Source organism: Amblyomma americanum, chromosome 1 (assembly GCF_052857255.1).
Source record: "Amblyomma americanum isolate KBUSLIRL-KWMA chromosome 1, ASM5285725v1, whole genome shotgun sequence".
NCBI lineage: Eukaryota > Metazoa > Arthropoda > Arachnida > Ixodida > Ixodidae > Amblyomma > Amblyomma americanum.
In genome coordinates, this window is record NC_135497.1 from 47,548,848 (window position 1) to 47,567,600 (window position 18,753).

Consider the following 18,753-nt stretch of genomic DNA (forward strand, 5'->3'; position numbering starts at 1 on the left):
CTGGCATTCAAAACCACTGACCTGCTACTCAGCAAGGAGGGAATAAGAGAGGCAAAGATGAAGGAGTAGAGGTACAGAAAATTGTTAATGTTTAGAAAATATTAATAAACTTAAGGAAATTTTATAAAATTATGTAGCCACTAATTTTGCTTGGTTTTATGAGGTTTAAAAGCACAAAGCGGCGCAGGCTGTCAGATATTAGAGAAATGGATAAATCTTTAAGTGTGCTAACATCACAGAGTTCCTGCACCTCTAGCATTTCGTCTCCATTAAAATGCAACCACTGCAGCTGGAATTGAACCTGCATCTTTCGGGTCAGCAGCTGAGTACCATAACCGCGGCTCCCATTTGGGGTGACATGCTTAGTTTTGTTTATTTGGGTTTAACATCCCAAAGCGACTCAGGCTATGAGGGATGTTGTAGTGAAGGGCTGACATGCAACAAAGTGGTGACTAACAGACTTTACAAAGTTCACTACAGAGAGAGTGAGCATTGATGAGGTATTAGAGTTTGCCTAGTCTACGAATGCCATATATTTGTGCAGATAATTCATTACAAGTACATGCGGCCTACGACAGGCTATGGCACCTAAAGCACAAAGCAATATGTCCATAAAATGAAGGCAAGAGCAGAGTTTCTTGCTGCCAGCAACCACTCCATAACCCAAAAGGCCAGTCAGCTTTTAAAAATGCATGTCCTACCTAAGTCTATTCAAGATTTCAGCTCTGATTTTGATTTGCATTTATTGCCAACTCACACAGCTCTCTCCTCCATATCTTAGCATTAACCCTGTTTTTCTTTCAGTGGTTGACTGCACTCCTCGCAATTTTAAACTTCTTAGTGTACCACTTTTTGCCCGAGAGATTTGTAGAAGGAATGCAGTTTAAAATTCTTTTTGAGCATACTGCAAGGCACTGTTCATAACTTCTGTGTGCATGCCAAAGGCCTTAAACCCCAATCTACTCGCACCCACTTCTCTCAAATGCTCTGCATTTGCGCACGACCTGGCTGAGACATGTGAATGACCTGGCCTAGATGTACTGTTACCACTTCCACTACCTCACTCCCTATCGTAAAATGTTCTCTTTCCAGATTGTTTAGTATTTCAGCTCTCTTCATTTGCACTGAATACTTATGTCCTCAACCATGAACTACAATTCCTCATCACTGATACTACATCAATGCATTAAGACTAAAATATGTTCAGTTATTACAAGGCAACATTTACAAAATTATCAATCTTGGGTGCCAACTTGGGCTTTTTGTCACGAAAGTTTGACTAGGAGTAACTTTGGTTGAAATTCTTCTAGCACAATAATCCTTGTCTTGTTACACTCTATGATCCTTCTAGATCACTCTGGCAGGTCTATTCTCATCATGCCACAGAGTGTTTAGTAATTAGCCCACCTCCAAATGAGCAACATGAGTTAGGTGAAATTTTGAAAACTATTTCATCTAAAACAAAACTAAACAGATATTTGAAATTAGCATGCAAAAATATACAAATGGTGCAAGTTTCAATCAGATCCACCCATAAATAAGGAAAAAAGTTCTAAGAGGTGTGTCCCCCCTTAAGTAGACTTGGTCTTTCTCTATTTTGGCGGTTCGAATATTCATATCCTGTAGCAACCCACACATATCACTTAGCTGCCTCTGCTGTGCATCGTCGTCATCTCCTGCATCGTGGGAACCGGTATTGCATAGTGGTCCTAGGTTTTCTTCCACATCACCGGACAGCAGAAGCAGCTCTTTAACAACAACGCACTCACATAACAAAGACAAAAGTATTCCCGGGCGTGGGAGCAGCAACAAGCAGGCATTGTCCGATTTACTTGCGTAAAGACAAGAGTCAAGACTGACCTGGGCAAAGAAACGGACAAAATTGAAGAGCCGCATCACGTAGCCGCACCACTGAACAGTTCCGGGACACGCCAGCAGTTCTTATCGACGACGAGTGTTGATGACATAGTCGATCCGGATGTCTTGATCCACGAGGAAGCGGTCCAGCAGGGTTGCCAGTGGTGATCAAAGTCTTCACTGTGAAAGCTGACAAAACTTGTTGGCGAGTCGTTGCATTCCCGTGCTTCCAAAGTATACAAGGCGCCAAGCTGGAGACATGAAGTAACCTTGGCAAAGAAACGGACGAAATTGAAGAGCCGCATCGCGTAGCTGCTCCCTCGCCCACTGAGGGTGGCAGGGTGGCAGTCAGTCATGCACCTATGAAGCAAACAGTGAAAGGAGGCAGGTGCTTCTGGCAAGAAGAATGTGATGCACCCTACCCCAAAGCAGGGCCACTGTCACTTGTGATGTAGCAGTGCCATACTCTACTTGAACACAGGGACCCCGTGATCAGTACCTTGCGCACTTCAATTCAATTTTATTTACTTTGGAACATACACATTTACAAAAGTGGGCAACAAAAGCATCTGGACCCTTAGCCAGTTGCTAGTCTGGGCCCATGCAATAAGTGCACAAAATAGCATACCTGGGCACTAGTAACAAATAATTGTAAACCTTACTTGTTAGATCAGCAAGCCTGTTCCCATTTATATAATCACTCTCCTTTTTGTGTCTTCAGGCAGTAAGCGCTCATAAAGAAAAAAATATGTTTGTTCATATGCTCCATAAGCATAGCATGTTGAAGTCCACTCTCCAATGTTATGGGAATGCAAGGAAGATGATGAAGACCATGCAGCCAAGCCACATTTCATCACCATCGCTGGTCGCCTCCGCACGAGACTCAAGCTTAGGCTGCTGGCATTCGTCGGTGGTTCCTGCCTACATTGCCTTAACTGCTTTGTGCGCTAGTCCCTTCTCCCCCGTCAATAAGTCCCCTCTTCAGAAGTTACATCACGTCAAAAAAAAGTCCATTTAGCGGGAGTAGCCATCTTGACAACAAACAATACAGATGTACACAAACACACAGAGTTGCTCAATGACAATCTCACTGTGTCAGTACCATACATATGCTACACCCACTTCAAGCATGCTCAAAACAGACCAAAGTATCCACTAATGATTTTCTTATACTGAACATTAAACTCTTTTTTCACCAGGTTAATAAACTGCCAAGTAAAGGTAGACAATGCTGCTTTCTGAATAGTTCCTGAACTGCATTTGCCATTAAACTCAATTCACGCAGCACATTTCTAAGTATTTGAAGCTTCAATACATTTCAAAATTAAAAATATCTCTGTTCATCCCACCTTGTAGCCAAATGCTGCGGCATTTAAAGCATCTCGCAGCTGTCACGTCTATTAAAAAGAGTATAGACAACGCATTTTGGTGGCATGTTGTCTTCTTCGCAGTGATGTGTAGGACATTACTATAGATGGCTCACCACGTGGTATTTCCGTTCCGCAGCTAAATAATTTATAATATAATTTTCCTCCCATGCACTTTTGATTTGAGTTTCGGCAGCTCTGTGATGTCAGTTTCGCATGCGTAAGGCATAAAAAAATGTAAGAAAACTGCTGCTGCTTCATGCGTTGTCATTCCAGCTCTTGAGGTAGACCAACTTTAACGTAGCGAATTAAAATGATGAAGCAGTGAATACTTCGCATTTCCTGTGATGCCTTGTGTGAACTGAAACTGCAAGTTGCAATCGTTCGGCCACTGAAAGTGAAACTAAAACAGCATGAGAGAGAAATGAGATTTTAAATTATTCAGCAGTTGTAGGTGAATGCCATGTGGTACTCCACGTATACTAATGCCTTGCGCATCATTAGAAAGAAGAAAACACACATCCAAAAATTAGCTGTCTATACAGCTTTAATTAACTAAATTAACCAACACAAGGAGGCAAGTCATTTGTTCTGACCACCAAAATGAACCAAAGGCAAGCTGCACCCACGTCTTGTAAGCTGCAACCAATGCCACTGTCAGTGGTGGTGCGAATGGCGAAAGCTTTTACAGCGAGCTTTGTAGCAGAAAAAAATGTCAATACAAAGCAGCTTCCCAGTGTTTTGCAACAACCTAAAGCTGAGAAATAAAATAAAAATGCTAAATTATACCCTTAAATGTGAAGGTATCTATTCACCACAAGCACAGATACCCGAGTGCCTCACTTCTGCTGAAGTATACTGTGTAATGTCAGCACCAGCTAAGGAATCTGCAGGTAGTCAAAATTTATCCGGAGTTCTACACTGCAGTGCTTCTCAGTGCTCGGGTGGAGCTTCAGGACATTACCTACTCTCACCAGGCCAGAAATACGCAAAACAGGCAGCTCAGGCACCCAGATAAAAATTGACAAAAAAATCTGATACCGATACGACTTTGCCTGCACATTCTAAAAGTTCAAACACTGCGACACTTCCAAGTGGCATTTACTGCACCTTGCTGCATACAATTGATTTGTACAGTTAAACTGCAAAAGGGGGCATGCCATTTGCTTTTACTGGCGATATGAATGGAAGGCAACTCACACCTATGTCTTGTAAACTACTATCTGAACCATTATCTCAACGCAACCAATGAAACTACTTTTGAGACAAGGAAGTAATGCAATGAGCAACTCAACCAATCTCAAAAGAAAGCTGTCAAAGCAAAGCTCTCTTACTTTCCATTCTGAAACACTTTGCTACACAAAAGACATTACATCAACCTTAACACACGTGGCACAACCAAAAGCCCTAGAAGCAAAATAGGTAAAAAAAACTAACACTGCAGTGATGGCCTTGACCATCTGCTTAGCACAGAGGAGGTGGAGTGTTCGGTACCCAGTGCCACTAACCATCAGTTTTCTAGCAGATACAAGTTTCTCCTTGGCCTGGTGCTCAGCTTTCTCTGGGGTGAAATCTTAGGAAAGAAAAAAAAACGGTCTTTGACTCCCACGTTGTGCAGACCAAAAACATAACAGCCACTGTGCACCTTTGTCGCAGTGGCCTTCTGCCAACGAAACCAGAGCCCCCCATCGTCATCATCAACAGTCCGCACACCTTGGAGTCAACGTGCGTCACCAGTTGGAGTACGCCATTCTGCATCGCCACAGGAACCTGAGGGTGGTTCAAAAGCACCAGGAGTGTGTTCTGCTTCTTCAGGCCACGACTCGACGTGACGATCAGCTCCAGCAGCTCCCTGCATGCAGGCACGACACAGAGCAAGGCTTTTCAGACACTTCATCAACAGCTACTGTTCATAAATGATGGCCAATTTTTCAAGCAGCCCCAGTCGGGGGCTGCGGAACACTGTGCTGTCCCGGCACTAATCAACGCCTTGCTCGTTTGACATATATACTTGTTTAAGGGCTGTGTTAGTGCAAGGGCCGCAACCACGGCTTGGCAGCCAATAATTTAGAAAGAAATAAAGTCAGCCAAAAGAATTTCACTTCACGCATGTGTCATTTAAACACATGGTGCATTCCACCCGGAGCCAACAGATGGTGAAACCTGCCTACGACACTCTGTACAACCAGTGCGATCATGCTGATGACGTATTGTTTCGTCAGACTGCCCCACTTTCTACTTGTGAGCAGGGTGTTACACCAAAAAAGGCAGAACGTTATTGGTATTATCTCCAGCTGCACAAAAGTCGGAACAGGGTGCTCCCATGCTAGTGCCGTACTTCCCTGCAATGACATGCTGCCCGCCTGGCTCAGACGCTAGCGGTTGGGCATGCTTCGCATAGAAGTCGCAGCAAAGATGCTTTGAAACTAGTCGCGTTTATCATAAAAGGCATAACCATGCTACCAGTTAAGCACAACACAATAGCATGCTACTGTGCACTGTACCATCCATACCTTTAATTATTGCATTATGTACTTAAAAGATTCACCACGGAAGTGCTAATACGTCATAAAAAAATGTGCCACCCCATGTAATGGCTGCACACCGTCAAAATCGCAAAGATAAAGAGCAGTCCTTACACGAATGCCCACGGTACTTTTTACCTTTTCAGTTTCTTTTCATTCTGGCGCCTTCTTTGAATTTCAGTTTGATCATACTTCAGCACAATGCACCTGCAGGGACCCTAAAGACAAGCATTGTAACAAGCTACTGTATAAGAAACTTGTGTAAGGGCCGCACTTTTTATTTAAATTTGGGAGTGAATTTTGTAGATGCGGCTCATACACGAACGAAAAAAAAAGTATAGCCACATTTTTTTCTCAATTATATAGTTCAACACTGAAGGTGTGGTCCATACATGGGTGCAGCCCTTACATGAGATTATAAGGTATATATTTGTGGATCATCATTCTAAGAAATTTGTCACTCTACATAGGAGCAATCGTCCACAGACCAGAAAAAAAAATTCACATCAAAGGCAAGTGCCAAATTAGGAAAAAAAAACAACAAATGCTACTTCACGAAAATGTGCTGGTTAAACCGTCCGTTCCAATAAAAACATTTCCCCAACTTCATCAATTTAACTCAACTTGGGGTAGGCATGATGCTTACGTAGCATTGCTCCTCATAAAAATAAAATGAAAAGAACACATTGTGAAGGCAATGTCCCTTTACTAGCTGCAATTTAATGTAAAAAATTCTACCAAATTCTTGTCGGGTAATGGAGCAAGCAACCAATTACTTGCTTGGGGTGGCGAGCACCACCCCTGACCTCCCCTTGTTGTCATCACTGAACCTGAAACACCAGCATTCGGGTTAGCAAGCACGTACTCCGTGTCAGCGGCCACTTCTGCAGCATGCTGGTCGATCTCCTTGAAAAGAAGATGGGGCCTGCTGCACCCCTTGTGAGACGAGTTCAATGCCGCCTGTGCCAGGCTGACAGCCACCTCTCGGATCCCTTGTACTGGCGACAGTAGTGACAGCACGATGGCACTGCACATGCGGACAAAAAAACAGAGTTGTAACTCTCGCTAGTGGTGCTCGTAGTCTACTATATTCGGCTGCCATTCTGTGCTAGATAAGGTCACATGGTGTGGGAACGCAGGATGGCATCAAACATTTTTAGCTTCAAAAATCGAAAAAAAGAGTAAATAAATGAAGAAGAAGCAATAGTGACCTACACACGCAGAGAGTAAGCCTCTGCATTCTGTGTTCTCCATACCTATCCACAATTCTTGATTATATTTTATTTCAGCAGAGTTGACTACCAATGTCTTCCTTTTTTGCAGAATATTTCTGCCAGACTTCTTGTGCACCATACAATGCACTGCTTCTGACACCCTCACTATGTAACTTCTTGCAAAAATACCGATCAATGACTTTCGGTGTTTGGCCCTGCGCATCACGGGAGTTAAAAGGTGTGCACTGCAACCAGCCACCACTTTTTCATTTCTCTGTAAACATTTTACTGTGCACAACATTCTTTTTTTCAGTCACAAACCACCTAGATTACAAGAAGCTCATCCAACCACCGAGTGTATCCCTTAAGCACTCCCATGATTCCCGTCCCTTTTCACAATTCAAACATGCTTCCTTTATTTTTCTTTGCTGTACAGGCCACCATACCCACCAAGATTCTGTTCGACCAAGATCCACTTGATGTCCTCAGCTGTCTGCAGCAGCTGGGCCGAAACAGCGAAAGCCAGAGACTGAAGCTTTTCCTTTGGGAGGGTGATGCCCCCTGGTGACTGCTGCTGGCGACGGCACAACAGCTGGCATCCAGGTGCAACAGCCACAGGCCACCCAGGAAGTGCACCTGGTGTTTAAGGCTCGGAGAGTGCATCTGGGGAAAGCAGGAAATTGAAACAGAACAACGGGCTTAGCCAGAAATGGCAGAGGAGTGCAAATATGTTCCCAGTTCAATCAAACGGAAGTCAAATATTAATGACAAACTAAATGACTCAGTTCAGCTTTTAGAGATATAGTATATCTGTTTTCAACTCAGAACAATCACGAATGCCAGCATGGCCTTTAAGCAACATACCTGTTTCTTTGTTCAATTATTCATTTAAAGTAAACATTTACATATGTATTCTTTTTCTGTTTATTTATTTACCCTCAGGGACGTAGGGCATTACAGAGGAAAATGGAATACATCATAAGTACTCCACTTCCCTTATCAGAAGTCTGTTGGTGTAAACCTGTCAGTGCAAACCTGTGTCGAAGGATTGTGCTTTTCCTTTTTCCTTTCTTGGAGAAAACTTTCTAAGTGCAAAAAATAGGGGCACTGCAATTGTATGCAGAACCTACACACCATGAGTGGTGAACCCAGTTGTGCTTACAGCACAAAATGCCCTACCCCCTTTGCAAAAAAAAAAAGATAGGGGAGAAAGGCAAAGGCATCAGAATGACCTAATTGCATCATATTACAAGGAGCATTGCCAACACTGAAACAGCAAAATTCTCGGTTCAATGAACTACAGTTAATTCCTCTTGAAACAAACTCAGTTGAGATGAATTCTCAGATGAGGTGAACAATGTGTGATCATTTGGTTGGTTTCCCATAGGATCCAATGCAAGAGAAATCCACATAACACGAACTGTTGTGCATGTCCTTCAGATAAATAAAAAATAGTTTCACAGCAACTGTGAACCACAGCGATTCTGCACAACAGTACTCACAGAATGTCCGCGCAAAACCTCCTAGAAGCGAAAAAAAAAATGTTTCCATGCCAAAAAGCGCAACTCTAAAAGGTAGCTTCTGTGCAGTACCTTCACTCCTGCCTGAGCATGGCGCAGGGATCTGATACGGCCAGAGCTTGGCATCGCACAAGCCACATGCCGCAAGCTGCCTCCCTGCTGACTAAAAGGAGTGTAGGTACGAAGTGGAGCTGCTCATTGATTCAGGGCTGAAACAGTTGAGAGGTGAATTTTTCAACTGATACGGAGCTGCAACACACATTATCAAGGTGCTGAGGCGGCCAAATACTATCGGCATCACCGGGGCATTGCCTGAGCCAGACGGAAAGGCATGTGGTGCAGCTGCTCATAGAATTAGCTGTACAACTAGGGAAGGATTGAGATGTCAGACACATGTGCATGCCTAATCATGCAGTTGTGCTTTTGATTGCTCAGAGCTAGGGGGAAAGCAAAAACAAAAAAGGACAAAATATCAGTCGCTGCGGAAGAGAGAGGAAGAGATGCCGCAAAAATAAAATTAGACTGGTGCCGTTTTCAAGTACAATTATCAGAGCTTATTTCATGCCCCCACTCATCTGCTCACTTGATCCCACAATAAATGTTGCATGTGAAACGGGGGCTAAGGTTAATGCTGAGGCGGCGGCGACCGAGTCTCTCATCTGTTCAGGTCAGCAGGCGCTCGGTCTGAGCGATGGAAGTGCGGTTACCTCTTGTTGTTGTTGTTGTTAGCCTATCAAAAGATGGCACATACCCACACTGGGGGATAGGCCAAGAATCTTCTTCTTTTCCTCAGTAAATATAGGATGATGCCCTTCTTCTTCACAATGGCCCCGGGGAGAAAAGGTGCCATCCTGGTGACTCAGGGTGGCGACAACACAACCGGGTCATAGTATGGCTTCAGTCGTTGGACATGCACAGTCTCGCGACCACGTCGGCGAAGATCGGAAGATGGTGTGAGGGGCTCAATAAGTTAGTTCATGGAGGATGTGCGCTCCAGGACGCGGTAGGGGCCATGGTATTGCGAAAGAAGTTTCTTTGATAGGCCGGGATCAGTGGAAGGAATCCACAGCCAGACAAGTGAACCAGGTGGAAAATCCGGATCAAGCTGACCGTCGTCATGGCGGTGTTTCTGGCGCCCCTGAGTGTCTGCCGTGAGCGACCGTGCAATCTGGCGGCAGTCTTCGGCGTGCTGGGCAGCTTCAGAAATAGTTGTACACTCAGATGAGGCAGGGCGGTATGGAAGAACTGTGTCGACGCGAGCGGATGGATGTCGGCCGTAGAGCAGAAAAAATGGGGAGAAACCGGTAGTGGACTGAGTAGCAGTGTTGTAGGCGCACGTAATATAGAGTAGAACGAGGTCCCAGTTCGTGTGCTTGGCAGCAACGTACATCGCTAGCATATCACTCAGAGTGCGATTAAATCGTTCAGTTAGACCGTTTGTTTGCGGATGGTAGGCTGTACAAGTCCGATGAATGATATTGCACTCGGCGAGTAGAGGTTTAACGATATCAGACAAGAATACGCATCCTCTGTCACTGAAGAGTTCATGAGGAGCACCGTGGCGAAGTATAAAGCGCTGCAAAATGAAGCACGCCACTTCACAAGCTGTAGCAGCTGGGAGCGCGGCGGTTACTGCATACGGGTCAGGTGGTCAATGGCAACAATGACCCAGCGGTTGCCCGCAGCGGTGTATGGCAGAGGGCCGTATATATAGATGCCAACACAGTCGAAGGGGCGAGGAGGACACTGCAGTGGCTGCAACTGTCCAGCAGAGTGATGAGGCAGTTGCTTACAGCGTAAGGCCATAGAGATAAGGTCAAAACTTTCCAAGGGCCCAGACAATGGCCAAGCTCTCTTTTTCCGTCACGGAGTAGATGGATTCAGATTTCGTGAGGGTGCGGCTGGCATAAGCAACCACATATTCCTCAAATCCAGACTTGCGTTGGGCGAGCACAGCCCCGAGGCCAATGCCACTGGCATCCGTGTGTACTTCACTTGGGGCTTGCAGGTCGAAGTGACGCAAGATAGGTGGTGCCGTGAGGAGACTGCGCAAGGTGTTGTAGGCATCGTCGCAGGCAGGCAACCAACTCGAACAATCCACATTGCTGCTGAGAAGCTCAGTTAAAGGGGCAGCAATAGCCGCAAAGTTGCGAATAAAACGTTTAAAATAGGAACAGAGGCCTAGGAAGCTGCGCAGTTCCTTAATGCAAGTAGGTTTTGGAAACGCAGTCACAGCACGAAGTTTGGCGGTGTCGGGGCGGCCGCCCTCTTTTGACACAACGTGGCCTAAAATTGTCAGCTCAGGAGCAGCAAATCAACACTTTCTTAAGTTCAGTTGAAGGCCAGCGTCCGTAGGAATGTTAAGACGTGCTTCAGCCGGGATAGATGAGTGGCAAAGTCGGGCGAAAATATCGTGATGTCATTGAGATAACACAGGCACGACTTCCATTTCAGGCCACGCAGAATGCTGTCCATCATGCGCTCAAAAGTAGCCGGAGCATTACAGTGGCCAAAAGGCATGACGGTAATTTCATACAGGCCATCAGGGGTGACGAATGCGGTTTTAGGGCGGTCGTCAGCTGCCATGGGGACCTGCCAGTACCCAGAGCATAAGTCGAGAGAAGAGAAGAGTTCCGCTCCTTGAAGGCAGTCCAGAGCATCATCAATGCGCGAAAGAGTTTCATGTGACCTTATTCAGGCGGCTGTAATCAACGCAAAAACGAATAGAGCCATCTTTCTTTTTCACGAGGACCACGGGAGAAGCCCAGGGACTGTGTGAGGCCTGGATCACGCCACTCTGAAGCATGGTGTCAACTTGGTCTTTAATAACTTGGCGCTCAGTGGCTGAGACACGATATGGGCACTGACGCAGAGGGGCGAGGTCACCGGTGTCAATATGGTGGGCGACAGTCGACATGCGGGTCAAAGCGGGTTGGTGTGAATCGAAGGAGGAACGAAATTGATGAAGCAGAGCGAGAAGTTGAGTTCGTTGAGGTGCAGGAAGAGAGGCGTCGATGGAGGGAAGGAAAACGTCTGGAGACGAAGTGTCGGGTGCAGGAACCGGCGGGCTGACGGCACTAACGTCAAGGGATGGGGAATTGTCATTTTCATCGCGGTAGAGAATGAAGTCAATGATTTGCATGGTACCCAGGCACTCACCGCGACGCACAGCGGAAGCATATGTAAACGGATTGGTCACGAACAACGCGCTAAGGCGAGCTGACAGAGTGAGGTCGGCATAAGGTATGGAGCGGTACTTGCGGCACAGAAAGAGGGGCGATGGTGTAAAAAGTATGTTGCCGTCGCGAACAAGGTCAGAAGTGAGGGGCACAAGAACAGAAGAACAGGCAGGCAGTTCAGTGTCTTCAGCAACGACGGCTTTGGCAGGAGTAGCAGAAGGGGCATCGAGCGGCGTGTAACCGCTGAGCGCAAAGAACTCAAGTTCAGCACGAGCACAATCAATGACTGCGTTATGGCGGGACAGGAAGTCTCAACCCAAGATGATCTCAAGAGAGCAGGTTGGTAAAATGACGAATTCAATCACGTAGAGAATTTCCTGAATGACGACGCGAGCCGTACACGCCGCTAACGGCGCAATAGCCTGCGCGCTTGCGGTGCGCAGCGAGAATCCAGAAAGTGGGGCCGTCACTTTTCGCAACGAGCGGCAAAAGGAGGCGGCCATGGCAGCCGGTGTCCACAAGCGCCAGAACAGAAACGCCCTCTACGGAAACGGCGATCAGATTGGCGGGACATAACTGAGGCCTTGGACATTTCGCTGGTGGCGCAGTTCTCGCCTCAAGAACTGCGGCGTCTAGTTTTCCTCTTGCGAAAGATTCGGGTGCCGACACATGGGAGAAAGGGAGCGGCGACGAGGAGAAGGTGACCGCCGGGTGGAGAAGGTGGTGCGATCACGGGAAAGTGGGCGACTCTGTGGCGTCTCGGCTGGCGGTGAGTAGTCACTGGGAGGAGGCCAGTAACCGGCAACTGGGGAGATCAGCGCACGACGACGGCAAAGCCGGGCCACATGACCAGGCAGTCCGCAAGAGTAACAAATAGGCCGATTGTCAATAGTACGCCAGAGATTGCCAAATTGCCGAAGCGGTCGCAAAAAAGGCGTCGGAGCGTGAGGAACTTGAGGCACAGACGCTTGAGGTGGAGCGTAGGTTGGGCGGTAGTTAGGCGGCCGTGCGACGGCGGCAGCGTAGGTGAGGGGTGCAGCGACAGGTGCGGGCGGCTGTGCTGGTGCAGGCGGAGGGGCCGGTGGAAGGGCCTCAGGCACTTGTTCGCTGATGGCAGTGGGAAGGTCGGGCGCCAGGAATGGAGATTGCACGGAGGGGGATGGCAGAAGCAACAGCTGACCTGCAACTTCCTCACGCACAAAATCTTTCATGTGCACCAACAGTTGCGAGCGGTCAGGTGCAGCCGACAGGCCGGCAAGCGACTCGACAACCGCTGCTGCGTGCTGGCGAGTGATGAGCCTCTGCTTGCGCAGCTCGTCGTAGCTCTGGCAGAGACTGACGACTTCGGCAACGGTGCGGAGATCTCGCGACAGCAGCATCTGAAAGTCATCATCCTCGATGATTTTCAGAATATGCTTGATCTTGTCCTCCTCGGACATCTGGGGGTTGACACGCGAGCATAGGTTGACCACGTCTTCAATGTAGCTGGTGAACGTCTCACCCGACTGCCGAGAGCGCTCGCGAAAGCGGTGTTCGGCGCGTAGCTTGCGCACAGCAGGACCTCCGAACACTTCGGTGAGGTTCGCCTTAAAAGCAGTCCACGTGGAGAGGTCTGCTTCGTGGTTTCGAAACCACAGGTTGGCAACGCCAGTCAAATAAAAGAAGACATTGTTCAACTTGGTGGTATCGTCCCAATTGTTATATGTGCTCAACCGCTCGTATGATGTGAGCCAGTCTTCAGCGTCACGATTGTCAGTACCGCTGAAGAGTGCCGGGTCCCGCTGCCGGAGGGAGCCGGAACAGAGGCCTAGTGAGCCAACCTGCACGGCTTGGTGGTGGGCGGCTTCAGGCATAGCGGGCATAGCGGGGGTCGGTAGCGTGAGGTTGCACAGGTCCAGGGTGGTACGAGGATGCTAAACCGAACCTCCACCGAATGTAACGGGGGCTTAGGTTAATGCTGAGGCGGCGGCGAAACCACGGCGGTGACCGAGTCTCTGGTCTATTCAGGTCAGCAGGCAGTCGGTCTGAGCGATGGCAGTGCGGCTACCTCTTCTTTCCCTCAGTAAATATAGGATGCCCTTCTTCTTCACACATGAATGAATTTTTATGGCGCAAGGGCAGCTGTGGCCGAGTGCCATGGAACAAGGTTTTATTTTTCTTTTACTCACAGTGGGGTCAAAGACCCATTTCCCAAGCATTTCACCCTAAAGAAGCTGAGCACCAGACCAGCAGAAAACTTGTACTCATTTTATCTCCGGTGGGTACCCGGCAGCCCTGGGGAACCACAATAAATGTTCCATTTGCAATTGTCCTCTCATTGCATGGCCACTTTATTCAATCTTTCATATAACATATATTTGGATACACTTAGCATTCTCACATATGCCTTTTATAGTGGCACATCTGCTAAAACAAACTTCTTATAAGACCCCAGACTATAGTCAGATGACGAAACAGTAAAATTCTGCTTTCAGGTAAAGGCCGAAATCTGCCAAAATGGTGGAAAAAAATGTGGTCCTTACCCACATATATACAATACTTCCAACACCCTCTAAGGATACTGTACAATATAATGCAACAAATTTTCCCACAAATGAACGAGTTCTGAAATGCGGGTTCTGCTTCAAAGAAGCATTCGCAAAACGAAACTAACTTGAAAGCTTATTCTGCAATACAACTGTTAACCAATTCTTCAGACTTTAAGATTGGAATGCATTTGACTTTTCTGACTTCTCTCTACCTCTGTGAGACATTGCAGTAAATTGTGACTGAAATTTCACATGCGCCACAACTTGCTGCTTGACTTTTCGGAATGCCTTCATGCTCACCTGCACGTCGCCCCAGCAATCATGAAGGCGAATTCTGAATCCTATTTGAACTACAAAACTTAAAGAATTTGTTTAAATCAAACTCGTTAACATCGATTTAGATGACCAGAATAACATGTTTCCTATGGGATGACACACAGCTCACTAACTGCACATTGTGCGCTTTTTTTTATTCTGCAACGCCTCCATTCTTTCATTTGTGCGATGTGCCGCACATGACCCTGTATTAAGATTTATGTACGCACAGTTCCCAAAACTGGCTAAAGCAGCCTCTGAAACCCTAAGTAATTGAACACTTGCATTTCATCTCATGAGTGTGTTTCTATGTAAAATGAGGACACATACACACAAGCATGCAAGCATGCATGCACACGTGCAAGGAAGAAGGCTAGGAATGCACCTTGAACAACTTCTGCATCAGCTGCCGAAATTGATTGGCTGCTGCCCTTGCTGACCGAGTGCTCCACAACTGTACCAAATATGTTGGCAAGAAGGTCCAAAGTAGCGCAGATGGCATCGTCTTGTTGCCTTAGAATCCACATGGGCTTTCTGCAAGGTTTCAAATAAAAATGGTGCAGCACACGTCATACACAAAACTTAACAGTAACAAACAAAAACTCGTGCATCAAAGCAAAGGCAGCAGCTGTAAAGCACTACGCTTGTTTTCGATCACTTCCCAAAGTGACTCAGACAATAAAGGACACCGTAATAGAGGGCTTCAGATAATTTTGACCATCTGCGGTTCTTTAATGTGCACTGGCATCCCACGGTACACAGCCCTCAAGCATTCTGCCTCCATCGAAATTCAACAGCGGCAGCTGGGATCGAACCCACACCTTTTGGGTCAGCAGCTGAGCACCACAACCACTGAGCCACTGTGGCAACTTTAATGACAACAAAGGATGGCTTATGTCATTAGTGAATTATTGATAGTTCTGTCTAGAAAGCAGGAGGCAAGTAGCTGTTAGTGGCATCAGAACTGTAAACCTAAGTGGTCAAGTCAAGTCCCATGGGTAGCATTTCAGCGCATCTTGTAAATCATCTGTGCTATGCAGTCGAGTCCGCTTATAACAAACATGAGCATCACATGGCGTCCGCTCGTTATATCCCGAAGTTCGTAGTAAGTGGACCAGAGCTTTAAAGACAGCTGCTTGTCAAACGAAAAAAAATTTTTCTTTCCGAAAAAGTCCGCGATGATCGTCTCTTTTTGCAGCGCAGATCCGATGATTGAGGTTTCCAGATTATTTTAAGCAGAAGCGTGCTATCGCCGAGGCCCTTGGCATAGTCGAGTTGTCTTAGGCTATCTATGTAGCTCATTGCTACAGGCACGCTTATGGGTGCTGGCTCCGAAGCTTCATCCTCATCTGATTCCTCTGCGTCACTCTCGTTCCGCACTTCAGAAACGATGCCCTCGTTCGTGCACTGTTCCGTGGTGTCGGCGTCATCAACAGAAATAAAATCATTCCAACCAATGTCATGACCCCCATGTCGGAGTTGGTGACACGCCGCCACAAATTGCCGCTGGGCTGGTCATCTTCCGAAGAATCAGGCTCGGCATCAGACACTGTGTCGACGAAGCCGCCCTTGCGGAAGCAGTTTTGCTAGCCAGTGGCCGTCACCACCGCACAGGCCGCTTTCATAATCTCTACAGCTGAACACAATGGAAGTGCGCTCGGTGTTCCCGTCCGCCATCCCGAATTACAACCTGGGCCCAAGATTTGAACTAAGCCAACGAAACGTCCGCACCGCAACAAGAGTGACAAAAGCGCGTGACGGGGTGGGCGTGCAGCATGCACAGGTGGCAATCAAGCCAATTAAGCCAAGGATACACACGCACAGCGCCATCGGAGAGACCAATAAGGGGCGTCCGTGAGTGTCAGTGCAGCCACCTCTTGGCTCCCACGGAAAGCCTGCTTCACAGTGCGCGGCCTCCGCGATCGATACTGGCGGCGGCGGCGTTGTTCGCAGAGGCCACGCGTGGATTTGGAAGAGGGTGAGGATAAAGGAGTGGAGTTGCGAGGAGGGGCGGGAGGGCGATCTTGGAAGTCGCGTCGGCAACGAAAGGGTAGCTCGCTCAAGTGCGGCACGAAACAGGGCGGGCAGTTCGCTCGTGATGAGGCTTGGGAAAGCATACCGCATGCCGGGCGCACAAAGGGGTTGGAGGCAGGTTATCTCGCATCACAGCGCCGTCCGTTCGCTGTAACCGATCAGCAGGGCTTAATGACGTTTGTTATACGTGTGATTTTGTGCCATTGAAATAATGTATATTTTGACGGTTGCGCAGGTCTCATTCGTTACAACCAAAAGTTCGTCTTAATTGGGTCCGTTGTATGTGGGCTCGACTGTACATGCAACAACTTTTTTAAAACGAAGATTTCCTGGGCCTGGGTACATGCAACACTGCACTATGTTTTGCCGCTTGAAAATTCATCATGTGGTATGAGATTACGGTGGCCATTGATGTTGCCAGCATGCAGCTGGCTGTAATTTGAAGGCAACACCGAGGCTACCAGACAACCAGGCCTGCACTCTATCACTCGTTCTGGAAGCAGCCAGTGGCAAGCTGCACTTGGAGCTGATGCTGCATGCTGGCACCAACATTGCAGAACTCCATGAAACTAGTGCAGCCAAATCAAAGAGAACTTATGCTGTCAAAGTGTTCTCTGATATGAGGCCACCCGTTCGTCGTCCTGCCTGCCATTGCACGCAGTCAGAGGTAAGCAAGCGACTATGCAGCATGAAATTCAGGTTTGAGTAAAGCTATTTCGACGATCTCCTGCCGCACCATTCATACCTGGACACAGCCTCCATTCGGAAGTCCATTTGATTTAACCGGTGTGAGATCCATTGCGTCTGAATTAGCGAGCATCCGACACTCGCTGGGACAGAGCCGTCGGTTTGAATCATCCGGATTTCCGAATTAATGGAGGCCAAAGCAATGAGCTTTTACTGTACTTGGGAAAAAAAATTGTTAGCTCACCACAGTAAGAGGTTGGTCAATCTTTCCAGCAGCCTCCCCAAGATCAGCAAGAAGCAACTCCGCGATGGTGTCCACATCCTCAGTCTCCAAAGCAGCCGTTATCTTTTCTGCAACAAGAGTCAGAAATGAAATGGCAGGTGCAGCTTCCTTGGAACAGATCCTTCTCTGAATGAAGGAACAATGTTCATGAGCTTGCACTGCAAAACAGAGGGCATTTCCTTCCTTCTGTTGCCTCCTGTTAAGTACTATGTTCAAAGTCGTACAGTTTGGCACATTAGTAGACTGTGCTAGGTGCCAAACATGAGCCAAACATGTTGCACTCAACAAAATGCACAAGCAGAAGCATAAAAGCTCGGCAAATGCAGCAAGGCATCACACAGTGTCCTCGTCATGGGAACATGGAAGCACTGCCAAGATCCAAGAAACCTCAAAAGTTTTACCCCAGTCCTTGGAGCCCTTCATTACACACATCAACAACTACTGCAGGTGATAATCAAGACCTCGCAGGTTCGTAACCGTGGCAAAGTAAAGCACTTGCACTCACTGTCAGCAGTGACGTTGCTGAGCTCTGGCAACCGCTGCAAGGCCATGCTTGCGTACGCCAGTCGAGCAAGAGACACCTCAGAGGCGTCTGTCGGCATCAAGAATGGACGCACCATTGTGAGAAGTTGCCCCTCGTCCAGTGACGAGCACAGGTCATCACACACAAACACCAGTGCACAGGTCAAACCTACAACAAGCACGATGGCAGTTGAAAAAAAGAATGGCTACTTCAAAAAATGGGCTCTGACTCGTCAGTTATGTGAGCCACTTTGATTAACTTTCTCCTTGCTTTCTTTCAATCTCCTTCTCCCCTATTCATGAAGAAGTGGGGTGAATGTATCATATTTGAAACTCCACCTACGTGCAGACCTCAGGCATCAAACACACCACAAGACAAAGCCTGTTAAAAAACTTCTTAGGCTGACATAAGTTATGCCTTACGCTAAGGCTCAATCACAACCAACCACAATCGAATGAAAGTGTATGATGCCATTCTGACAACTCCTCATGGAATCATGGAAAAGAAAAAAAATGTGAAAGAAACCAGAGAAAAAGAAAAATATGCAAACCAGCAAAGGCCATGCGTCGATCAAATGCAGGACAATTATAAGAATACACGCATGCTAGGAGCAGAGAGGGGACATTCTGCACACACCATTTCTTGCTCTGCTCTGTGGGCTCAAACAGGAGGCGCCTCAAGGTGCCAAGGACAACTCCTTGCTCCAGAAACTTGCACAGAT

General features: G+C 47.3%; 2 protein-coding genes across 2 annotated transcripts; both read right to left on the bottom strand.

Moving 5' to 3' along the window:
* Positions 1-2,353: 2,353 nt before the first annotated feature.
* Positions 2,354-17,553, bottom strand: LOC144112748 (uncharacterized). The gene is made up of 5 exons (XM_077645570.1): positions 17,471-17,553; positions 14,891-15,039; positions 7,414-7,626; positions 6,615-6,776; positions 2,354-5,076 (listed from the first exon to the last, which is right to left on the bottom strand). Exons 2-4 carry the CDS (start codon positions 15,005-15,007, stop codon positions 6,621-6,623), a joined length of 486 nt encoding a protein of 161 aa, XP_077501696.1. The 5' UTR covers positions 15,008-15,039; positions 17,471-17,553; the 3' UTR covers positions 2,354-5,076; positions 6,615-6,620.
* On the bottom strand, positions 10,113-13,515 carry LOC144115449 (uncharacterized). The gene is made up of 2 exons (XM_077649849.1): positions 12,763-13,515; positions 10,113-10,244 (listed from the first exon to the last, which is right to left on the bottom strand). Exons 1-2 carry the CDS (start codon positions 13,513-13,515, stop codon positions 10,113-10,115), a joined length of 885 nt encoding a protein of 294 aa, XP_077505975.1.
* Positions 17,554-18,753: the final 1,200 nt, after the last annotated feature.